Source organism: Meriones unguiculatus (genome assembly GCF_030254825.1).
Source record: "Meriones unguiculatus strain TT.TT164.6M chromosome X unlocalized genomic scaffold, Bangor_MerUng_6.1 ChrX_unordered_Scaffold_31, whole genome shotgun sequence".
Taxonomy (NCBI): Eukaryota; Metazoa; Chordata; class Mammalia; order Rodentia; family Muridae; genus Meriones; species Meriones unguiculatus.
This window is the reverse complement of record NW_026843707.1, coordinates 3,506,113-3,532,818: the sequence shown is the minus strand read 5'-3', so window position 1 is coordinate 3,532,818 and position 26,706 is coordinate 3,506,113. Positions and strand designations below refer to the sequence as shown.

Sequence of the window (26,706 nt, the reverse complement as noted above, 5' to 3'; positions counted from 1 at the left end):
GAAATAGAAAAGATCATTTTGAGTCACGTAACCCAGAACCAGAAAGACACTCATAGTGTATACTCACTTATAAGCAGACATTAGCCATATCATACAGGATAACCACACTAAAATCAACAGATCTCTGTATACATTTTAAAAATTTTCTTATTAAAATAATAACCTTTAGTGATAGAGAGATGGTTCGATGGTTATAAATACTTTCTGTTCCTGTAGTGGAAACAAGCTTTGTTCCTAGTGGCTCCTAACCTCCTCTAACTCCAGTTACAGAAGACCTTATACATCCTCCTGGCTTACACAGCACATGCACATATGTTACACACATATGCTATCTCACAACACCATACATAGACATTGTTTTAAAACAATCTTATGCTAAATGATAAAAACTTTTCCATTTCATTTACAGGAAATATTGTATAATTTTATTTGTATTATTGAAATTGTTAGCATTATATCTGATACTCTGGAGCTATTATTCAGTAACACAGAGTATTTGAACTCAAACACAGTAATATCATGGCAATAAATAACAAGCTTTAGATAGCTTCAAAGAAACTAATGACTGGTATTAGTACCTTCAATGTTGACACACTGTATAAATCATTGTACATAAGTAGGATGGAATAAGGCTATACAGCACCTATACATAGTACTCAGAACAATTCACTGTTTTCAATGTATGAAATATCTATTTTGTAATTTTTAATTTAATATTTTTATAGCACAGATGACCACAGTAACTAAAATTATGGAATATGCAGATATTGATAAGGGAGACTACTGTCTTCATTTTATGTATATTTTTGTTCACTTTTTTATTTGTTTGTTTAAGAGGAGGGATCTCATGTACCAAGTCTGGCTTCAAACTATACTACAGAGAATGATCAGAAGCATCTAATCCTCCTGCCTCTATCTGCTGAGTATTGGAATTAAGAGACATGTGCTAATATGTGTGATAATTTATTCCTGGGAATCAACCTAGGACTTCATGCAAGCACTTTATCAACAGTACCATATCTCTACTTCTCGGGGATATTTTTTCCCTTTATTTATGTATATATTCCTAAATATAACCTGCTCAGTCTATATGATATCACCTTGTAAAAAGAACTTTTTTCAGTAATTTCTTTTTTTTTTTTTAATTTTAATCACAGGTCATTCACTTGTATCCCAGCCATAGCCCCCTCCCTCTTTCCTTCCCAAATCCCACCCTCCTCCCTCATCTTCCCTGCCCCCTTCCAAGTCCACTGATAGGGGAGGTCTTCTTCCCCTTCCATCTGACCCTAGTTTATCAGGTATCTTCAAGACTGGCTGCAATGTCCTTCTCTGTGGCCTAGCAAGGCTCCTCCTCCCTCGGAGGGGGGATAGCTTAATGAGCCAGTCATTGAGTTCATGTCAGAAATATTCCTTGTCCCCCTTACTAGGGAACCCATTTGAGAATTGAGCTATCATGGGCTACATCCGAGCAGGGTTTTGAGGTTATATCTACGCAAGGTCCTTGGTTGGAGAAACAGTCTCACAGAAGACCCCTGTGCCCTGATATATTTGGTAAAAAGAACTTTTATTTGCCTGGTTGAGTCATTGTCTTGGAGGCTTACTGCCCCTGTCTGCTAATCTAGGCCTACTCCTGGAAGCTTTTAGCCTCCTCGTAATCTAACCTAGGCTTAGAATAGTTTCAGCCTCTGAAACTTACTTCTTTTTTAGTGTTTGTTATTATTATTTACATTTTATCAACTCTGCATCCCAGCTGCATCCCGCTACCCCAATCCCTCCCAATCCCACCCTCCCTTCCTCAGCTTCTCCCTGCCCCTTTCCAAGTCCACAGAATGGGGAGACCTCTTCCCCTTTCGTCTAGCCCTGCTTTATCAGGTATCTTAAGGGCTGGCTGTGAAGTCCTCCTCTGTGGCCTAGCAGAACTGCTCCTCCCTTGGGGGGTGGGGAGTCAAAGAGCCTGCCATTGAGTTCCTGTCAGAGATAGTCCCTGTTCCCCTTACTATGGGAAACTAATTGGTTATTGAGCTACCATGAGCTTCGTCCGAGTAAAGGTTCTAGGTTATATCCATACATGGTCCTTGGTTGGAGAAACAGTTTCAGAAAAAAACCCTGTGCCCAGATATAAATTTAGTCCTTGTGGTGGCTCCTATCCTTTCCCTGTCATACTAACTCCCCTTCTGCTGAAGGTTTGGTTATGAGTTTTAGTATCTGTTTTGAAACGCTGCTTGGTAGGATCTTTCAGATGCCTTCTGTTGTAGACTCCTGTCATATGTCCTATGCACATCTCATTTGTCTTTCTAAGTGAGGATTGATCATCTTACCTCGTGTCTCCTTTCTTGTTTATCTCCTTTAGGTGTATAGACTTCATTATGTTTATTATATCTTGTAGGTCTATATAAGCGAGTATATACCTTGTTTGTCTTTCTCCTTCTGGGATACTTCACTCAAAATGATCTTTTCTAGATCCCACCATTTGCCTGCAAATTTCATGATTTCCTCATTTTTGATTGCTGAGTAGTATTCCATTGTGTAAAAATACCACAATTTCTGTATCCATTCCTCCAATGATAGACATTTGGGTTGTTTCCAGGTTCTGGCTATTACAAATAAAGCTGCTACAAACATGGTTGAGCAAATGTCCTTGTTGTGTACTTGAGCAAATTTTGGGTATATACCTAGCAGTGGTATAGCTGGATCTTGAGGAAGCGCTATTCCTAATTGTCAGTAAGCGCCAGGTTGACTTCCAAAGTGGTTGTACCAGCTTACATTCCCACCAGCAATGGAGGAGGGTTCCCCTTTCTCCACTACCTCTCCAGCATGTGTTGTCACTTGAGTTTTTCATCTTGGCCATTCTGATGGGTGTAAGGTGAAATCTCAGGGTTGTTTTGATTTGCATTTCCCTAATGGCTAATGAGGATGAGCATTTCTTTAAGTGTTTCTCTGCCATTCGATATTCCTCTATCGAGAATTCTCTGTTTATCTCTGTTCCCCATTTTTTTAATTGGATTACTTGGTTTGTTGCTTTTCACCTTCTTTAGTTCTTTATATATACTGGATATTAGCCCTCTGTCAGAAAAAGGGTTGGTGAAGAAAGGGTGAGCATATTAAGAAGTAAGTCTCTCTTATCTGACAGAAACTTACTTCTTAATATGCTCACCCTTTCTTGTTCTTTCTGAGCTCTGGGCAGCCTAGCTCAACTCAGCTGTTCTGGCTCAAACTCCTCTCTCAGCTGACTGATTCAATCCTACTTTGCGCTGGGCCTCTGAATTGCTCTTTTTGGCCTCTTACTTGGCCAATCTGCTCTAATTTCCTGGCTCCTTCTCATTCTCTGGATCATTCGGTCTTCACATAAGTTCTCTCTTTCTCCCTCTCTTTCTGCAACCTGTCTCTGTATTACTGCCCAGGTAAAACTACTTCCTTCACTTTATTGCCTGTTTCCCTTTCCTCTCTTTTCTTGTGAGAGTTGGTCTTAGCCTATTCTATCAAATTTTTCTAATTCATCACTAATTCTGACACTCAATTAAACATAACTTTCAAACAGAATAAACATCAAAAGTGGAAGAAGACAAGAAACAGGATAGAAGCTTTCCACAGAGGGCCTCTGAAAGACTCTACTCTCCAGGGTACTGAAGGAGCTACTGGGAATCAGCCATATTTTGGGCAAAGTGCTGGAAACCTTATGGAATAAGAGGGAAATAGAAAGACCAGGAGGGACAAGAACTCCACAAGGAGAACAACAGAGCCAAAAAACGTGGGCCCAGAAGGACCTGCAGAGACCAATATTCCAACCAAGGATCTTACATGGAGAGGACCTAGAACCCATGTTCCAAGGAAGCATATTGGCTAGTCAGTATCCAAGTGGGTTCCCTAATAAGTGGTACAGGGGCTGTCTCTGACATGAACTCAGTGGCTGGTTCCTTTATCACCTACCCCTGGAGATTATTTCTTCCACTCTCAGCATTCCTCTGTGTAGTTCTTTGTGTAGGGCTGAATCATCTTGTTCTTTTCCCCATCTACTTTGACATGTCTATTGGTGTCATCTTTATTCGGTTCATGTTTGGGCAATAATATTGGACATAGCTTCTGGCATTACCAGGAGATAAAATCTCAATGCAAACTCCATGATCCTCTACCACTTACTATATTTCTATCCCCTCTTTATATATTTTTTTTCTAATCCTTAGATGCAGGAGTTGTTTTTTAGATGTAGCCATTGGTACTGTGCTCCACAACTCTGCATTTTGATTCATTGTGATATTCATTTGTTGTGGAGAGAACTTGATAAAGAGTACAAACTACATTTATATGAGAGAATAAGGATAGATATTTAGATTTTAGTTAGAGATTATAATGGTTTAGTAAAGAGGTCATTGTAGGTTCTTCTCCATGACCCATGAATTCACTAGGACTAGCCATTACTAGCACTGAGGAGAGTACATTTCCAGTACCAGGCAAGATTTCCCTCTTGCTGAGTGTGTCTTAAGTCCAAGTAAGGTACTGCTAGTTACCACCAAATTTTGTCTGCCACTACTGCAGCCTTAGCATTATCATATCATTCTGGTCTTTGTTGAAGTTCATAGACATCATAGCTGGATAAGACTGTTGGTTTCTTCCCTTCTTTGTAAGCTTGAATATATCCTTCTAACTACCATGAAAGCTAATTCTCAGAGAGGAGACTTTTAAGTCATTTCCAGATCTGGGACTTTTGTGCCCTTTGTTTGAAGTGTTTGGTGTCTTTAGCAATAGGGACTTACATTTTACTTCTGGTGGGGACAACCCAGGGCAATAGTAATATTCCTTAATGTTTGGTGAATCTCTTAGACAACACTGGCAAACAACTGAAAAGATGGTTTCACATGACTGGTGCTGGGGTTTTAGTTAGGCAGTCTTTGGCTCTTAAAGAGAGAATTGTCAGCCCAGGTAAGCTTTTATTTTTCATTTAAACAATATATGTGTGTATTCATACACAGACTTATGTTATTAAAAATTTTAGGTAGATAAATAATAGTATGGTTCCTTGGAACTTTTTCAGATATATCTACTATAATTTTATACCCCTTCCTTCTTCTGCATTTATCTCCCTCCCATCCATAATTAGAGACTCTTCCTCTATCAGATCTTTCTTACATTCTGCCTAAATCTTTGTCATTGCCGTGCCTAATTTTTTAAGAGGACCATGATCACTTACAAATACTGCCTAAGTTTCCCCATCCTGTTCCCTCTCTTCTCCAATTTCCAGCGTCTATCCCGTTTTCCCTTCTGAATGAGAATTAAGCATCTTCCCTAGGGTCCTCCTTGTTGTTTAACTTCTTTACAGCTATAGATTTTAATATGTTTAACATCCACTTATGAGTGAGTATATACCATGCATGTCTTTCTGCTTTGGATTATCTCACTCAGGGTGATCTTTGCTAGTTCCATCCATTTGCTTGAAAATTTCATTATTTCCTTGTTTTTAATTGCAGAGTAGTGTTTGGTCGTGTAAATATACCACAACTTCTGTATCCATTCTTCTGCTGAGTGACATCTAGGTTGTTTCAAGATTTTGGCTATTATGCATACAGTTGCTATGATCATAGCTGAGCAAATGCCCTTGTTGTATGGTTGAGCATCTTTCAGATATACGCCCAGGAGTGGTATAGCTGGATCTTGAGGGATAGGATGGGAAACTACCACAGATGTCCTCTAAAAGACTCCACCAAGCAGGGGGTTAAAGTAGATGTTGAGACTCACATCAAAACTTTGGGCAGAGCACAAGGATTCTTATGGAAGAGTGGGGGAGATAGAAGGACCCAGAAGGGACAGGAGCCCCACAAGGAAACCAGCAAAGCCAAAAATGCTGAGCCCAGGGGTGACTGCTGAGACTGATGCATCAATAAAAGACCATACATAGAGAGGACCTAGACCCCCTGCTCAGATGTATCCCATAGACATCTCAGTCTCTATATGGGTGCTCTAGTAAGGAGAGCAGGGGCAGTCTCTGACATGTACTCCATTTCTTACTCTTTCATCACTTCCTCCTGGTGAGGCCATCTAGGCAGCCTACAGAGGAAGAGAATTCTGGCAGGCCTGATGGGACCTGATAGGCTAAAGGGAGACAGTAGGGGAGGATAATTTCCCTTCTCAGGGAACTAGGGGAGAGGAATAGTTGAGGAAGAGAGAAAGAGGGAGGGGCAAGGAGGAGATGAGGGAGGAGGCTACAACCAGAATATAAAGTGAATAAATTGTAATAATAATAGTAACAACAATAATAATAATAATTAAAAAACAAATACTGCCTAAATTTTTCAAGAGTCTGATGCCCAAATTTTGCTTCAAAATTCTACTGTATTTCCATAGAATGACAGTTTCTCACTTTAACCTTTTAAGGCATTCTTTGAATGCCCTTTAACAATTCTTCTCTGACTAACTCTTGTTTATGCTTTAGAACTCTATGTACTTAAAATCTCCTAGAAATCTTTCCCATCTTGTATTGAACTGATTTATATGTTTAGTTCTTCCTGATATACTGCAACTTCATAAATAGAGGCACCAACTTACATTCAACTTTATTATTTTTAGTATATAGTCTAACTACTTAGACACAGAAGTTTGGTGTTGGGAATTTTTTTTTAATAATTAGCAAAGCCAGTATCAAGGTTCACACCAAGTAGAGAGAAAAATAAAAGAGATAATTTTCTTGTATTTGTGAAAGTTGGGTTATACTCTGGAAAGCTATCTGGCGCTTCCTAAGACAAATAGGAATAGTGCTTCCTCCAGACCCAGCTATACCACTGCTAGGTATATACCCAAAGTTTGTTCAAGTACACAAAAAGGACACTTGCTCAACCATGTTTATAGCAGCTCTATTTGTAATAGCCAGAACCTGGAAACAACCCAGATGTCCATCAACGGTGGAATGGGTACAGAAATTGTGGTATTTTTATACAATGGAATATTACTCAGCAATCAAAAAGGAGGAAATCATGAAATTTGCAGGCAAATGGTGGGATCTAGAAAAGATCATTCTGAGTGAAGTATCCCAAAAGGAGAAGACAAACATGGGATATACTCACTTATATAGACCTATAAGATAGGATAAACATAATGAAATCTATACACCTAAAAAAGATAATCAATTGAGCGGACATGGGGTAAGATGATCAATCCTCATTTAGAAAGACAGATGGGATGTGCATTGAACGTATGACAGGAGTCTACTGAGCGCATCTGAAAGACTCTAACTAGCAGTGTTTTCAAAGCAAAGACTCATGACCAAACCTTTGGCAGAGTACAGGGAATCATAAGAAAGAAGGGGAGTTAGTCTGATGGGGAAAGGATAGGAGCTCCACAAGGACCAAATATATCTGGGCACAGGGTCTTTTCTGAGACTGACATTCAACCAAGGACCATGTATGGATATAACCTAGAACCTCCACTCAGATGTAGCCTGTGGTAGCTCAGTAACCAATTGGTTTCCCAAAGTGAGGGGAACAGGGACTATTTCTAACAGGAACTCAATGACTGGCTCTTTGGTCTCCCCACCCCCGAAGGGAGGAGCAGGCCTGTTAGGCCACAGAGGAGGGCTTTGCAGCCAGTCCTGAAGATACCTGATAAAACAGGATCAGATGAATGGGGAGGAGGTCCCCCCTATCAGTGGACTTGGAAAGGGGCACGGTGGAGATGAGGGAGGGAGGGAGGGACTGGGAGGGAATGAGGGATCGGGACACGGCTGGGATACAGAGTTAATAAAATGTAACTGATAAAAAAAAAGAAAAAAAAAGAAAGTTGGGTTATAAAAAATTAAAAAATACACTACAAAATGTATACTCACATATTTATATAGATACACAAACATGTGCATTTTATGGGTGGATGCAGACTATTCTTGTTTTTTTTTTTTATATCACACTGAGTAGATGGGTATTTGCTTACACAAAAGTCTGGTTCTACCTATAACATTGCATTTAATTTCAAATTATTTTATAAAGTAGCAAACTCAGGGTTCTTTTAAATGGTGATCCCCACTAACATTTTAACCAACAAATATGTTATAATATAGTTTTGAGGTACTTTCATATTAAAGTGCTATGTCTGAATTTTAAAGGAAAACACCACTTATTTTTCTCAGTGATATAAGAGGGCTTAAACTCATTTAACTACGTTGCTAAAAATAATATAGAGTTGAAATGGTATGTAATTAATCCCTAGGTCAGAAGAATAATGATTATTATTATTCGGATATATTATTGCATGTGTGATATTTAATACCTTTTATTAACATGACCATCTATGATATAGAATCTGGGGTAAAAACTATCTTTTATATATTTGAATATTAATTTATGCATTACTGTGTGCCCCACTGGCTTAAGTATGACTTTAGAATTTTCAATCAACTTATTCAACGTTTCTTTGATTTTTGTTTGTCCTTTCATTCTTTGGTTTTGCTGTGTTTGGTTAGAGATATCCCAGTGTTAGGATTCAACCCAAGACGTCCTGTAGTTCATCTTCAGGCATACTTCCTCCCTACAATTAGCAATGAGCTACAACCCCATTTCCACATTTTTCTTTCTTATTTTGGTCCAATAAATTCTTGAAGGCATATCTAATTTTTCTCCTCTTTTAATTCCCTGTAACAGAGAATGTAGACTCATGATTAAAATGCTCTACCAGCCTGACTAACTAACTGGTCTGAAAGATATCTATTTTAGGTCATTTATAGAAAGCTGTTCACAATCACTGTATCCATAATAGTTCCAAATATTTCTATTCTTCTCAGAAGAGTCACAATGTAAAATAAAATGAATGGTTTTTCAAAACTATTTCTAATTTTCAATTGCTTAATTAGACTACAGTAGTTCACTCACCATCAAACATTTTGATAGAATTATTATCAGTTGATTTTTTTTTTTTTGTATACTTCAGTAAGGTCAGAATTCCTCCACCTAACAGCTAATGTTTTCTATTTTGTACTAGAGGTCACTGTTTTATGAATGATTAAATCATCATTAGCCATGGTTAGATTTTGCAATATATACCTTATGATTTTATCTCTATATCTGCTAATTAAGTAATAAAATATACCTGTCTTAACAATAGCATATTACCTGTCTTGAATACTCCCCACTTTTCCACAGAAAATTTTGGCAAACATAGTAGTTTCCTCATTAACATTAAGAACCAGGTAGCTTTTCTTACCATTTTATGATTACCAGTTTATGAATAAAGTAAATAAAAATTGACTGGAGTGTTACATAAAAAAGTTCTGAACACCCAGGATTAATTTTGAGGAGCATTCTGCAAACCAAATAAGCATTTCTTTTCATCTCATTTCACAGGCCTTCAAGAGGGAATTGAAAACTAAAGAACCTGTAATCATGAGTACTCTGGAGACTGTGAGAATATTTATAACAGAGCAGCCTTTGGAAGGACTAGAGAAACTCTACCAGGAGCCCAGAGGTAATTGAATGTGCAACTGTAATAACATATTGATAAAAGGGTCAGTGATGATAGAACAGCCCATCCATGCTTGCTGCCAAGTCTGTATCACTCTCATACTTCTGAGTTAAACAGAAATAATTCAAATTAAATGTAGGTGTTTAAAAAATAATGTGAAATCATAAACCACCAGGCATAAACCTATTTTCACAGTCATAAATAAAGCAATCAGTGATCAGTTATTTGAATATTTAAAGAATAGTAAACAAAGGAGCTTATCTGTGGAAAGGAATTCTATTTTTACAAAGGCTACAAACTAATTTTCAGTTTAGGAGACTGACTGAAATAAATTAGAACTGTTCAGCATGTGCTAACATTTTTCTCTCTGAAAGTTTAAATGACTCTTGATTTATCTGATTGACAGACAGTAGAACAAATTTACTAAGGAAGATAGACAGTTTAGCTGCACTATACTGTATCAAAATTTATGCCAAAGTATGAAAGAGCCATTAATCAGTAAGCTGGCCTCTTGTTAATCTATATCCCCTTCCTTTCATCTAGTCTGACCTTTTCATCATTTTTTAAAATAAATTGATGTGGCCTAAAACCTTGTCATATTGCCAATTTAGAGCTGCCTCCTGAAGAAAGAGCTCAGAATGTCACTTGGCTCCTACAAAAGCAGGCTGAAGAGGTCAACACTGAATGGGACAAATTGAACCTGCACTCAGCTGATTGGCAGAGAAAAATAGATGAGGCTCTTGAAAAACTGCAGGAACTTCAAGAAGCTGCAGATGAACTGGACCTCAAATTGCGACACGCTGAGGTGATCAAGGGATCCTGGCAGCCAGTAGGGGATCTCCTCATCGACTCTCTCCAAGATCACCTTGAAAAAGTCAAGGTACTGTGTTCTAATTTTTCCACACGACTTTGGAGAGCAACCAAAAGAGTGTTTATTTAAATTCCCCCAGTGTTTTTATCCCACATAGTTAAGTTATAGGGCCTATAAGCCTTAAAAAGGAGCCCGTTTCCCCCCATTATTTTAAAAATCTTTCACACGGGGGTTTCCTCCAAGAGAAGTCAGTAATGCAATCACTTGTCTATCTTCACTGATAAAAAAGGAAATATTAAAGAGTCTCATTAGTGTGGTAGGTAATGTGGTATGCTCATAAGATGAAATAACAAGCTAAAATGTGAAAAGTAATTTTTTTTTGCCGTTAGAAAATTAATTTATCATGAAGTAGGTGGGATTTTTTTTGGAGAAAACTGCTTTGGTTGGTTTTTAATGGAATTTTTCGTGTGTGTGTGTGTGTGTGTGTGTGTGTGTGTGTGTGTGTGTGTGTTACTTGGTATTATAACAGGATAATAACAAACTTGCCAAGACCAGAAGCTCCAATTTGAGACTTTTTCCTTAATAATAATAGAGCTTATCTGAAACAAAATCGTTTGTTCTCCAATCCTTTTGTTTTCTAATTACAAGCTGATAGTAAATTTCGGTTCAGTCTTATGTCCTTCTACATTTTCACGTTTTTTATGTCATTGGTTATTCTCCCTCAAATGCTTTTTTATTCCTCTTTTTCAATCACTGTCTTTTTGAAATTCCTATTATTTCTTACTTACATAGATGATATACTCACTTTCATTGGCCAGTCAGTGTGTGTAGCATATTATTAGCAGTACCTTTTAAATGTTGAGTAAATGAATGAATAATCCCCTTACTGACATTTCTGCATCATCCCAACTTTCCCCACTTTAATATAAAATTCTTTACAGGATATAGTAAAGCCTAGCTATTAAATAGGGTAGTTATCTCTCTTCTTCCTAACTCTGACGTCACTATTCTTTTTTAATGATTCATGTGCAGATAATATAGCATACTCTTTCTATGCTACCCAAATTGTAGGTCTGATCAATTTTTACAGAAACTTTGAGGCCCAATGCACACACATATCACTTTTTTTTTTTTTTTTAGTCTTCTATAAACACCTACCAGTGGAGCAACTCCCAATAAGGGAGTTTCATATTACTGACACCGAATCTGAAACTCCAAAGCTTTGCTGGCAGTAGTTTAATCTACCAAATTAAATCAATTAACTAAAATTGTTTTTTTTAAAGGAGAAACATCTTTAAAACCACCATTTCCATGTTATTTTAACTTTGCAATATTAGCCTTTTTTGTGTTTCATGCTATAGAAAATTCTCAAGTAGCGTTCAGCTTAGCTATCTGCCAATAATAGCATTTGATATGACCATGCCACCTCAGCTCTCCTAGGGATGCTTTCAGAACACTCTTCTCCATTCTTCATTAACCTTTCCCCATTTTAAAGCTCCATGTGTGTCAATACAAAATACATGCTTCTGTTAGATATATTATTGTATCATTTCATTAGCTAATGTGCCCTTTGTACTTTGGAAATGGGAAAAACACAACTAATAAGTCCCTGGACTTTAAGGAAATGTTAGCTGATCACCTTCATGGTGATAAGTATTATGAATCAAGACAAAAAATGGCACATCCATATTGGCTTTTGAATCACTAACAGAATCCTAGTGTCACAAATAAAGCTCTTTAAGAATAACTACTGGAATAAAAGTTACTTTTCAAAAACCTTTCTCCTTTCATAATCCATAATTACTGCTGCTTACCAAGCATTTTAAGGATACAGCTGTGACTACTCATCTTATTGGGAATAACATCAATACTTGCTTGACTGCACAGGTATTTTACTTTCTTGCAATGGGAAATAAAAACATCTGAATCACTAAGTCATCTGCATAGATATGTAAGAGGAACATGCAAAGGCTTTCAGAAAGAAGTATAGCTAGAGGAAGTATTTAACCTAATGTGTCCTATGTGCTGAACTCCATCTTCAGCCTTTTAAGTAAGTGAAAATGAAGAAAGAGGGGAAAAGGTGAGATGGGGGAAAATAAGTATATAAAGAGATTGATTGACTGGTTGATTGATTGATTTAGAAACAGAGTCTCAGTATATTTATCCAAGTTACCACTGAACTCTGGAGTATAAGTGATCCTCCTGCATCTGTTTTCAAGTAGTTGGGACTAATAGAGTAAGTGTGGAACTCACACTCTGAACAATCCCAATGTGTTTGAGGATCATTGGTATTTTTCTGTTTTAACCAACCACTATTTCTCCAATTAGAAGAAAAGAGGTACATCATTTTTGAATGGCCATTGTTTACTTATTTATAATATTTAGCTTTCTTTTCTTTTCTTTCTTTCTTTCATGATGGAGATTGAACTGAGACTCAAGTACACGCAACCAACACACTCACTCGGCTATAACTATGAACACACTGTTGTATGTACACGTCAACCTCCCAGGCATTCCTCGTATTACTGGGAAAGTCAACAGCAGAGATTCTGTGAGCTTTCCTATAAAACACTTTTAATGTGATATTTTGATTATAACTTCTTGGCATTTTAATTGAGTATGGTTTCATGGTGTTTGAAGTGGATTGGGGAGTATGTTGAAGCCATTGTAACATTGGAATTTATGTTCAACATTCATATCAAAAATTTTAAGAAGAAAACTAAAAATTGCATCTTCTTAGACGTTCCAAACTGAATGTTTGTGGAGTCATTTCTTGGAGAAATTTATCAAAGAAATTCTACTCTAGAATGTTTCATTGAGAAAACAATGTGTATTTGCTCTGAACAAGTAGGATGAACTGCAATTGAATGTATTAGAATCTTATTTTCATTTTTGTAAGCAGAAATCATTCTTCATGCACATCTATATTCTGTTAATGTTGTTTGCATTTTAACCAGGGTTCTAATTTTTTTGTTTAAATTTATCATTGACGTGGAAAAAACCTTACATACTTTCATATAAGAAAGCTTTATAAAAATCATAATGCCCCTTAATGAGAATGGAGTTTGAAGTCTCCCACTATTAAGGTGTTGGGATCTATGTGTGATTTGAGCTTTAATAATGTTTCCTTTACAAATGCAGGTGCTCTTGTGTTTTGGGCATAGATATTCAGGACTGTGATGTCCTCCTGGTGGATTTTTTCATTGATGTGAATAAAGTTTGCCTCTTCATCTTTTTTGATTAATTTTGGTTGACCATCTATTTTATTAGATATTAGGATAGCTACCCCAGCTTGTTTTCTGGGTCTGTTTGCTTAAAAAACCTTTTCCAGACCTTTACTCTGAGGCAGAAGTTTATCTTTACTACAGAGGTTTCTTTCTTGGATGCAGCAGACTGTTGGATCCTGTTTCCGCAAACATTCTGTTAATCTCTGTCTTTTTTTGGCGAGTTGAGTCCATTGATGTTGATAGATAATAGTGACCAATGACCAATGAACACTAGTTCCTTTTATTGAGTTGATGGTTTTACTGTGTATCTATGCTTATTTTCTTTTTTATTTACTCTTTTTATTTATATTAACTAGAGTTTATTCACTTTGTATCCCCCCTGTAACTCCCTCCCTTCTCTGATTCCAGTCCCACTCTCCTTCCCCCTTCTCCACCTGTGCCCCTCCCCCAGTCCACTCATAGATGAGGACTTCCTATCCTTCCTTCTCATCCTAATCTATCAGGAGTAGCTGCATTGATTTCTTCTGTGGTCTGGTAAGGCTGCTCCCCACTCAGGGGTAGGTGATCAAAGAGCAGGCCAATCAGTTCATGTCAGAGATAGGCCCTGTTCCCATTACTATGGAACCCACTTTTACACTGAACTGCCATGGGCTATATCTGTGCAGGGGTTCTAGGTTATGTCCATGGATGGCCTTGGTTAGAATATCAGTCCCAGAAAAGACCACTGTGCCCAAATATTTTGGTTCTGTTGCTCTCCTTGTGGAGTTCCTATCCTCTCCAGGTCTTACTATCTCCCCCTTCTTTCAAAAAATTCTCTGCACTCTGCCCAAAGTTTGCCTATAAGTCTCAGTATCTGCTTTGATAGCTGCAGGGTAGAGCCTTTCAGAGGCCCTCTGTGGTATTGGACAGAAGCTTGTTTTCTTTTAATTTTTCATTGTGAAGTTATCCATGTCCTGTGTTTTCTTGGGTATAGTTGATTTTGATGAACTGGAGTTTTCCTTGTAGTATCTACTGTAGGGCTGGGTTGCTGTGTAGATATTGTTTAAGTCTATTTTTGTCATGGAGTATTTTGTTTTCTCCATCTACATTGATTGAAAGCTTTGCTGGGTATAGTAGTCTGGGTTGTCATCTGTGGTCTCTTAGAGTGCAGGGGATCTTTTGAAAGAAGGGGTAGATGAAAGACCTGAGGAGGACAGGAGCTTCTCAAGAAGAGCAACAGAACCAAAATATCTGGGCACAGGGTCTTTTCTGAGACTGATACTCCAAACAAGGACCATCCATGGAGATAACATAGAATCCCTGCACAGATATAGCCCATGGCAGTTCAGTCTCCAAGTGCATTCCCTAGTAATGGGAACAGGGACTGTCTCTGACATGAACCCAGTGGCTGGCTCTTTGATCACCTTCCTTTGATAGGGGAGCAGCCTTACCAGGCCACAGAGAAAGACAATACTGCCAGTCCTGATGAGACCTGTTAGGCTTGGGTCAGAGGGAAAAGGAGGATGACCTCCCCTATCAGAGATTGGAAAGGGAATTGGAGGAGACGATGAAATGAGGGTGGGTTTGACTGGGGATGAGGGAGGAGGCTACAGCTGGGATAAAAATTTAATAAATTTTAATTAATAAAACATTAATACATTTACAAAAATAAAAATAATGTTTACTTGCAGAGTTAAAAAGTATGTGGAGAGAAGGAATTATTACAAACAAGACAACCTTAAGAATGATAGCAACTATATAAGGTGTCTAAGTGTTAAATTTTTGTATGTGGACATGAGTGGACAAGTATCTTTACTCATGCTTGCCTATATTGATGCCAGAGGTTGATTTGGGAATATCTTCCTCAGTCATTTCTCTATATTGTTTCTGTGGGTGTTTTGTTTTGTTTTCTCTTGCCTTGTCTTGCTCTAAGACAGAATATTTCACTAAACCTGAAACTCATCCATTGGCTAGACTAGATAGCCAGCTACTCCCTCAATTCTATCTGTCTCCACCTTACTACTTTACCAGCATGCATTGCTATGTCCAGATTTTATGTGTATACTAAGAAATCAAACTCATGTCCTCCTACTTGTACAGCAGAGACATTAAGAACAGTTATCTTCCTGGTGTCTAGATGTTATATTTGCAATGAAGGAAAGATTTACTGCCTAGCATGGGATGGAAAATTTTACTGATAGGTTGCTCAATTCTGTGAATTGCAATTAAATGAATTACTTTAGGGAGACTTTTGTTGTTTTTGTTCTTGCCATGGTAAAGCTGCTGTGTATTGAGCCTCTGATCAAGAAGAAAAAATAAATAGAATACAATAATCCTTCATAAAACTAGATTAGATATCGAACCATTACTTCTTATGTCAAATACACAGGCTTTATCTAAATTTTTACTAAGCATGTAGTTGTGTTGTTTAAAAGCACAGGATTTTGCCTTTAATAACTGAGAAAACTGGAAGAGAGAAGGAGGTTTGAACTGGAAGAACTTGAAGGAGGTGGGTACAATCGGGATATACAATGAATAAATTGTAAAAAAAATGAAAAATTAAATTTTTTAAAAATTTAAAATGGTTTATAATAATATAGGTTCACTAGATACTTTAAAAGCACAGTAATGGAAAGGTCATTGTTGCCTTTATTTGCCCTTAGAAAGTAAAGTACAAATTACTCATCTTAAAAATGCCTACCAAATTATTCGTTCAATGTGAAGATAATTGTTAGTTAGTGTTGCAAGGAAAGCTTCTTACTTGTTTCCATATAATCCTACTCACTTCCTGCTTTGTTTGTAAAGCTAAAACCAAATTATTTAGGACAACAATGTAAAATGCTTTTCTTTACTTAAAACATCTGAGTTTAGATAGCAATGTGTATGTTTGTTTTTAAAATCTCAATTTGGGCAAATAAAACCTTGCTTTTCCCATTCTGCCTTTGAAACTTCTGAAAAGGCTGAACAAAGTAAATTGTTTCAGACATCTGTTTAGCATACTTTGAAGTGCATATAAGTTCTTTTTCAGTTTCATTTGAGACCCAGCTGTCTTCACCAAAGTCTATAATCAATCTGAATTAAGTTGTCCTACTTTTCCTAATAAGTCTCTTATTAAGTTCTGCATCAACCTCTTAGGGAGACTTAAAAGCTAATTCATGTAGAATTGCCATTTTCTACTAATTCATTTGTCAGCTCTCCAAATTCCAGCAGAAACAATTGCAAGGACTATTAATTTGGCTCTTCATAAACATCTTATATAAGTGTAGTATACTTTAGAACTAAGCAAACAATTTAAAACAGTGGGTGAGAGATAATGAGTTGATGACATTCAACACACTTTCTTTGACTGTTTTTTGTGTCTTCTACTTAGAAAGCATAAAGACATTGATTTAATAAGAGAAACATCCTTCTGCTTTTACTTTCATAAAGAAAGTCATTACACAGTAAGCCTTGCTTAACAAGAGGAAGAGATTTACAACATTTTGAAAAGGATCATGTTCTTTCCTTATTGAATTTCTTTTAATTTAGACTTCTTTGTGTCCTTCTGATGGACTGTGATAAGAGACAAAGCTAGAATTGGTTGTCATTCTTATTGCATTCAGTCAAAGTTGTACAGCTAGTCTTACGGTCATGGGACATTTAAGAGAACATAGATTATAAAACTATCCTGCTAATTGGCTCATCTGACATTATTCTACTGAACACATGTTTAATTCTGAAATAAATATTTCTCCAAAGAATATATTTTTTTATTATTTGAAAACAAACATATCAAAATCTAATCCTTTAATATGTCAATCCTGTACTGAGGATTTATTCCAGAAGCTTTATCTGTGGCTGATAATAAGTACAAATTCCATTCCTCAAGCATGTTAGATAATAAAATATTCAGAAATACTTAGCTAGAACACTCTGTATTAAAGGATCTAAAATATAATTCATTCATAACATTTATGCTATGGTTAAAAAGTATACCCAGAGAATTCTTATCTCATTAGAGAATACAATTAATTTATTTCCAAGTGAAATTATATTGAAGGTTTTATTAGCAGCATCTCAGTTTATCTGAGAATATTATTTGGCATCAAGCTAAAGAAAGAAGAATATTTGTTAACTTGTAAATATACATGCACATCATATACTAGTACATTAACTAGAAACAGTCAAAATGTATTTATTTAAATGAAATTCAAATTTCCATAGAAAATGGAATCACACAGCCACATAATATTTTTTAATTCTCTTTGCTATCTATGAAAATTATAATGTTTTATGCTACAATAATGTTATTTATTATCATATATCAAACAAGAAGTTATTTGAAATAAAAGAGCTCAAGGACGGGGGTTCTGTTATCATTTTTTCATGTTCCACAAGAACAATTTTCAATATTTAACCTTGATGCAAATATTAGGTCTTATACCACCTTCTGTTAACTAAGTTACTCATAATATGGAATCATTTGGTTTTGGTGAGCCTGTTTTATGGGTATTATTTGAATATGTGTACGTACAAACTAGTATAATTGTCTTGATTTAATGGAGCTTAAGAAAAGATAGTATTTTCCTTCATAATAAGGTATTCTTCATACTAAAATAACATTTACAGTAGGTTTTCCTATTAAAGATGTTTTTCAAAAACACTGTTCTGAAACTTGTCTACTTCAGTTCTCCCAACACTAAAGAAGGCAAAGCATACTTCTTTCTTCTACCTACTTACTTCCTTTTGATATGACCATAAAGTGCCTTTAATGGTTCGTGTATTATTTCTGAGAGTTCATATCAGTTTCAGGGTGTTCACATAGGAATCATTTGTGATTTTTTTTTAAATATGAAGATGCTATTTTCCCAAACGTGGGTTCACCTATAAATATGAGAGCATACTTTGAAACCCTGTAATGAAGGATCACCTAATTTGTGGAGACATTTCTTTCAATTTACTTCATTCACTAACTGCACATTCACAATGAATAGACTGTTATTGCCACTTCGGGTTTATCTTTTACACTTTCACTTAATCATTGTAAAGCAAAATTTCCATTACTCTTTGTAATTTGGAATATGTATTCTTTTTTTCTTGTTTTGTTCACAGATACAATATGGATATTTTATTTAATTTTAGAATGATGCAGATAAACATGGATGGAGAGATTAGAGACAGGCAAATAAATGGGCAGACTCATAGGTAGGTGAATAGCAAATAGATAAAATTACCATGTAAGGACTTCAGAGAATTAAATTGGTTCCATATTTACTTTATATTAACAACATATTTACATATATGCACATGGACCAGACAGCTACAAAGGTCTAAGCACTTAGTGTATTTCCCTCTACTAGGAAATGATACATCTATGTACTTTCAGCAGAATGATAAAAACAAAAACAAATGCATGGATGCATTCTAGGAACGTGTATTCTTTAGGGCTTTTATTAACAGTTGTTTAATGACATAAACTCCAAGTTAAGTTCCCTGAACTCTGAGAAATGAGGGTCATGTACACAAGATGTATAGAATGCCTGCCTTTTGGTGAAGCCTATGTGAGAGTTAGGGAATACCTAGCCAAAAAGAAGAGAGTTCTAATCAAGTACCTATTCTCAGACAACACCTAGCTCTATGTTCTGGTCGCTAAGAGAGAACACACTGGAACTAAATGACAATGTAGAATTGCCTCTTTATACCCCAGCCAGTTACTGACTGTACCAGTGATGAGCTGATAAAAATGGCATCAGCTAGCTCTGAGATGGTCCAAACCCATGTTTGTAGTAGTTTTCATTGTATCACTTCTATTTGTGGTGGTTTTCAACTAATAGTAGGTGTAGTGAGTGCAAAATTGAGACGGCATGCACACAGTAGGCACTTAGGCTCTGTTTTAACAAACCACTGATCATAGTCCACCATGGGGAAGTAGATTATGTCTTAAATCAGAAGCTTTTGGAGCTACCAGCAGCAGCAGTCTCTGTCTTTGAGAAGGGAGGCAGCAATGAAACATGAGCAGTCAACTGTCACAGCAGCTTTGGGTTGCCCAAGCTAGATAAAGTGTCCAAACAAATGCTTAGTTGCCTAGTAATGTTCTTAGCCTCTGTCTCTCATCAAGGCTTTCTCAATAATGTTTTCTTCATCATGCAAAAATTCTTTATAAGTAGTGAAAAATTCTCTTCTATGAAAATGTCACCCTCTATCCATCCCATCTTCAGCTACCTATGTGATTTAGTAGTAGGATGTAAGAATTAAAGGCAAAACCTAATAATGTGATCATTATTTGTAATAAAATTACTTCAAAAGTGAATTTTATTTCATAGTTATAGAATCTATAAATATCTGGGGATTTATGTTGTCTATATGTAGTCATTAAGAATATCATAGACAGATTACTCCAAGATGTTGGCACCATATCTGAAGGGCAGAGGTTCCAAAACTCAACTCAGAAACTGGTGAATGGAGGGGCAGCTGAAGCCAGATCATCTATTTTGAGGCTTCCCAGGCTACAGGGACCAAGCTGTGAGCTGGGACAGATTGGAACCAGGCCTTCCCCTGACCCCATGAACATCTCCGGGTCTGAGAGTGGTCAACTATCCACCCCCTGCATTTTCAGCTACACCTTCCTACTCCAGCAGAAGAAGCTACAGCAAGGAGTGCATTACCTCAGGAATGGGACCACCTTACTCTAATGGCCACACAGGGAACCCAGATAGGAGAGTAAAAATCTATGGGCCCTCTGCCATTTCTACACACACCTGCAAGTGAGCTTGCTTCTGAGAGAGAGTACCTACAAAGCCCTAGACCCTGGGTCCATCTACCCTAGCAGCCAGACATCAGATCCCTCCCACCTACACCCATGCTGTGGGCAACATAGGAATCCCAGGAACAGCGTTCTCAACATTGAAGCACCTGTGGGTCTCCTAGTGGAGTACAGCGAAAGAATTCCTGGTGCCAAGATGGTGCAGAGCAGACAGATCTGCATGCTGGAGCAAAATACCATAAAAGGCCTGTGGGCCATTGAGCCATTCAGGGCACCTGAGCATACACACTGCACCTGCAAAAGAAGCCTACACCACAATTTGCAATAGGCTTCTCCCTTACACTTCACAATTCCAGTCAGGCACACTATTGCTCTTGCACAATTGTGCCTGCTACCTTCTTCCCTTAGCTGCATCTGAAACACCAACAGCCATTTCCAAACTTGTGGACCTTTCTCATCTTTCTGAAGAAGACTCCAGACTCCAGAGACAGTCTGAAGGACAGGCTCCAGGAACAAACAGCAAAGGCTACTCATGGTAAGATGGCTAGAGGCCAGCATAAGGACACATCCAACAAAATTAAGGACATCTTGCCTTCACCAGCAACCCCCCTTAAAAAACATTGCTATTTTAATTCAGTGGAATTATAGGGAAATGATTTTGAACCAATGCTTATCAAGTTATTAGAGACATATAAAGAGGAAACAAAAAAAAATGATTCCATCATGGAAAGACAGGAATCCACATTCAAATAGATGAAGGAAATGGTGCAAGACATGAAAACAGAATTAGAATCAATAATAAATATGAACAAAGAAAACCCTGGATCTGGAGAACTTAGAGAAAAGATCAGGAACCACAGAGGTAAGCATCACAAACCAGAATACAAGAGATGGAAGACAGAATCTCAGGTGCTGAAGATACAATTGAAGAAATTGATACATGTCTCAAAGTTAAAAAAAAATCAGAAAAGTTACAAACACAAAACATCCAAAAAATCAAGGATACCATGAAAAGACAAAAATCTAAGAATAATAAGAGTAGATGAAAAAGAAGATTCCAGGCTCCAAGGTCCAGAAAATGTTTTCAAGAAAATCATAGAAGAAAAATTTCCCAACTTAAAGAAAGAGATGCCTTTAAACATCCAAGAGGCTTACACAACACCAAATAGAATAGGCCAGAAAAGAAACTCCTCATGTCACAAAATAGTTAAAACACTAAATCTACAGAACAAAGAAAAGATATTAAAAGTAGCAAGGGAAAAATGCCAAGTAACATAAAAAGGTAGACCTAGACCTATCAGAATCACACCAGACTCCCCAACTATGAAAAGAAACTATGAAAGCCAGAAGGGCCTGGACAAACATCACCCAGGCTCTAAGAAAACACAAATATCAAACCAGACTATGATACCCAGCAAAACTTTCAATCAACATAGATGGAGAAAACAAAATATTCCATGACAAAAATAAACTTAAACAATATCTATACAGCAACCCATCCCTACAGATGATACTAGAAGGTAAACTCCAATACAACGAAATCAACTTCACCCAAGAAAACACAGGACATAGATAACTTCACAACAAAAAATAAAAAGAAAACAGGCATAGAAAAAAATAAAACCACAAACTCAACTATAAAAGGAACTATCATTCGTTGGTCACTTCTATCTATCAACATCAGTGGACTGAATTCTCCAATAAAAACACAGAGACTAACAGAATGTTTGCAGAAACAGGATCCAACATTTTGCTGCATTCAAGAAACACATCTTTGTAACAAGAACAAATACTACCTCAGAGTAAAGGGCTGATAAAAGGATTTCCAAGCAAATGGACACAGAAAACAAGCTGGAGTAGCTATCCTAATTTTAATACAATAGACTTTCAACCAAAATTAATCAGAAAAGATGAGGAGTGACACTTCATTCTCATGAAAGGAAAAATCCACCAGGAGGACTTCACAATCCTGAACATCTATGCCCCAAATACAAGAGCACCTGCATTTGTAAAGAAAACCTTATTACAGCTCAAATCACACATTGATCCCAACTCCAAAATAGTGGGATACTTCAACACTCCACTATCACAAAGGGATAGATCATCTAGACAGAATATAAGTAGGGAAATAATGACACTTACAGAGGTCCTAAATCAAATGGACCTAATAGATGGCTACAGAGCCTTTCACCCAAACTCAGAAGAGTGTACCTTCTTCCCAGCACCCAATGGAAAATTCTCCAAAATTGACCATATAGTCAGGCACAAGCAAGTGTCAACAGATACAAGAAGACTGAAATAATCCCTTGTATTCTATCAGACCACCATGGCCTAAAACTCAACCTTAAAAACAACAGAAATAGCAAAATGCCTACACAGGCATGTAAAATAAACAACTCTACAAAATGGGAGCTGGATCAGAGAGGGAAAAAAATTAGAGACTTCCTAAAATTCAAAGAAAATTAAGGCACGACTTACACAAATTTATGGGCCACAAGGAAAGCAGTGTTAAGAGGAAAGTTCATAGCACTAAGTGCCTTCAGAAAGAAGTTTGAGACTTATTATACACACAATTTAACTTAAGGTCACATCTGAAAGCCCTAAAAAACAAAGAAGCAGACACACCGAAGAGGAGTAAATGGCTGGAAACCATCAAACTCAGAGCTGAAATCAATAAATTAGAAACAAACAAACAAAAATCAATTCAAGGAATCAATGAAACAAAGAGTTGGGTTTTTGAGCAAATCTACAAGATAGACAAACCCTTAGCCAAACTAACTAAAAAGCAGAGAGAAACTATTTAAATCAGCAAAATCAGAAAGGGGGGCATAATGACAGATACTGAGGAAATAGAAAGAATCATTAAGTCATATTTCAAATGCTTGTACTTCTCAAAATTTGAAAATCTAAATGAAATAATTTTCTTGATAGATTCCATTTACCAAAGCTAAGCCAAGATAAGATTAAACAGCCCTATATCACCAAAGGTAATAGAAGCTGTCATCTAAAGTCTCCCTTCCAAAAAAAGCCAGGGGCCTGATGGTTTCTTTGAAGGTACCAGACCTACAAAGAGCACTAACGCCAATAGTCTTCAAAGTATTACACAAGTAGAAACAGAAGGAACATTACAAAACTCATTCTGTGTCCTTGATACCTAAACCTCACAAAGACCCAACAAAAAAAGAGAATTACAAACCGATCTCCCTTATGAACACTGACACAAAAATACTCAATAAAATACTCACAAATCAAATCTAAGAACACATAAAAGATATCATCCAACATGACCAAGTAGGCTTCATTCTCAAGGCATGCAGGGGTGGTTCAATATATGGACATCCATCAATATAATCCACCACATAAACAAACAGAAGGAAAAAATCCACAAGATCATCTCCTTAAATGCTGAAAAAGAATAAGCAATGAGGCAATGAGGCCAATTTTCAATTTAAGAAACTTGACCATACATGGAAATAACCTAGAAGGCCTGCACAGATATAGGCCTTGACAGCTCAGTCTCCATGTGGGTTCCCTAGTAAAGGGAACAGGGACTGTCTCTGACATGAACTCAGTGGCTGGCTCTTTGTTCACCAATCCCTGATGGTGGTGCAGCCATACCAGGCAATAGAGGAAGACAATGCATACAGTCCTGATGAGACCTGATAGTCTACATTTAGATGGAAGGGAAGGAGGAGCTCCCCTATCAGTGGACTTGGAGAGGGGAATGGGAAGAGATGAGGGAAGGAGGGTGTGATTGGGAGGGGCTGAGGGAGGGGACTACAGCTGGGATACAAAGTGAATAAACTGTAATTAATATAAAAAATAAAAAATAATAAAAAGTCACTAGCTCACTGTGTACAAAAGACAAAAGGGCTGAGAAAGAAATTAGAGAAACAAAACTCTTTACAATAGCCACAAAAGACACAAATCACCTTGGTGTCATTCTAACCAAGCAAGTGAAAGACCTGTATGAAAAAAGATTCAAGTCTATGAAGAAAGGGGTGACAGCTGGGATGCAAAGTGAATAAAACGTAATTAATATAAAAAATAAAATTTAAAAAGAAAAAGTCTTAAAATTTGTTTTAGGATTAAGTGAGAAATATTAAAAGCAAAATTCTGTTATTCTGTCACCGCAAAGGTGAGAATGAAGGATTTATATTTAAAGGAAGTTAAATTATATTCAATATTGATTGAAATAGGGCAGAGCCAAACAAGGTGTTCATTTAATAACTGTGTTAACTAATTATCCACAGTAAAAGAAACAGATTTTTCAATTGTGTTTTGAAAATGATCCACATATTATCTTTATACTTTTTTCTCAAACTCTTTAGATTTTATTAAGTTTCCACAGGGTATGCAACCCCAAACTGTACAAATTCTCTTAGTCAGAATGATTCTGGAACATTGAACAGTTAGATTTCTATTTGCTTTTAAATATTTGCTTTTCATGGGGAGTGTTATTTTTGCATGTATGTTTAGAGCTTGCCAGTCCTGTTTAAGGCATGACTGTTTTCATATTTTTTTTGTTCTCTACAGTTCTTTATCACTATAGATTCTGTTAACTCATTTATATTTTTCTCTACCAAAAATTCATACTTCATTATCATGGTTTTAACGAGACATGAGCATATTAGTGAACAGAAGAAATTCAGTTTATAGGCAATCTATTAAAAAGTAATTAAATTGAAACAAAATAAATAAAAGCCATTAGCAGTATGCTGGTGTGTGTGTGTGTGTGTGTGTGTGTGTGTGTGTGTGTGTTTTCAATGCAGTTTATTCAGGAACCTTGAACAATCATCTGACCCTGGGGAAAGCCAGCCCACAGCTTAAATAGCCTCTGGGTAGCCAACCCCAGCGTGCCACGTGGGCAATGCAGATAGGTCCACATACATGGAAGCAAGCCAGATCCTCGGCCTTAGCCAAATGTGGAGTTGTTCGTGACAGAGAGCACTCACCATCGGGAAGGCGGAAACCAGCTCCATCTTTAAGGCGCGGCATTCCGCAGCTCTCTACAGTTTCCCCTTTTTGTTTTAGACGCATCAGGCAAGAGTAGAGGTCTGATCTCTGATATTAGAAATAAATTGGTGTGGTTTTTAGAACTAATGTCAAACTAACCCTATTTCCTTTTACATTTATATTTATTTTATTTTTTATAAATTATACTTGATTCACTTTGTATCCCCACTATATCCCCTTTCCTCCTTCCTCCTAATCTCACTCTCCCACCCTCATCTCCTCCCATGACCCTTCCCAAGTTCACAGACAGGGGAGGGCCTCCTCCTCTTCCATCTGACCCTAGCCTATCAAATCTCATCAGGAGTGGCTGCATTGTCTTCCTCTGTGGCCCAGTAAGGTTGCACCGCTAACAGGGGGAGGTGATCAAAGAGCCAGCCACTGAGTTAATCTCAGAGACAGTCCCCGTTCCCATTATTAGAGAACCCACTTGGAGACTGAACTACCATGGGCTATATCTCTAAAGGGCTTCCAGGGGTTCTAGGTTATCTCTATTCCTTGGTTGGCATATCAGTTTTAGAAAAGACCCTTGTGCCAAGATTTTCCTGGAACAGTTGCTCTCCTTGTGGAGCTCCTTTCTCCTCTGGGTCTTCCTATCTCCAACTTCTTTTATAAGATTCCCTGCACTCTGACCAAAATTTGGCTGAGTCCCAGCATCACCTTTGATACCTTGCTGCCTATAGTCTTTCAATGGCCTTCTATGGTAGGCCCTTGTCCTATTGCCTGTTGTCTCTTTTTCCGATTACAATCCCATTTGCCTTTCTGAATGACGATTCATCATCTTACCCAGGGTGCTCCTTCTTGCTTAGCTTTTTTAGGTGTGAAGATTTTAGTATGTTTATCCTATATTATATGTCCAATATCCACTTACAAGTGAGTTTATACTATGTGTGTCTTTCTGCTTCTGGGATACCTCATTCAGGATGATCTTTTCTAGATCCCATCATTTGCCTGCAAAATTCATGATTTCCTTGTTTTTAATTGCTGAGTAGTATTACATTGTGTAAATGTACTACAATTTCTGTATCCATTCCTCTGTTGAGGGATATCTGGGTTGTTTCCAGATTCTGGCTATTATGAATAAAGATGCTAGGAACACAGTTGAGCAAATGTCCTTGTTGGATACTTGAGCACACTTTGGTTATATGCCTAGAAGTGTTATATCTTGAGGAAATACTATTCCTAAATTTCTGAGAAAGTGGAAGATTTATTTCCAAAGTGGTTGTACATGTTTACTTTCCCACCAGCAATGGAGGAGGATTCCTCTTTCTCCACATCCTCTTCAAGATGTGTTGTCACTTGAGTTTATTATGTTAGCCATTCTGATAGGTGTAAAGTGAAATCTTGGGGTCATTTTGATTTTCATTTCCATGTTGACTAAGGATGTTGAGCATTTCTTTAAGATTTTCTTTGCCATTTTATATTCCTATATTGAGAATTCTCCGATTAACAATGTAGTTCATTTTTTAACTGGATTACTTGATTTTTTAAATTTTCAT

At 37.1% G+C, this 26,706-nt stretch overlaps 1 protein-coding gene across 7 annotated transcripts in view; it reads left to right on the top strand.

Moving 5' to 3' along the window:
• The window catches only part of Dmd (dystrophin), a 2,365,055-nt gene that overhangs the window by 1,853,911 nt on the left and 484,438 nt on the right, over positions 1 to 26,706 (top strand). For all 7 annotated transcript variants that reach the window (XM_060376797.1, XM_060376795.1, XM_060376794.1 and 4 more), the window contains 2 exons: positions 9,318 to 9,438; positions 10,047 to 10,315. In XM_060376797.1, coding sequence (XP_060232780.1) covers positions 9,318 to 9,438; positions 10,047 to 10,315 — 390 coding nt within the window. The remainder of the gene's footprint in view (positions 1 to 9,317; positions 9,439 to 10,046; positions 10,316 to 26,706) is intronic.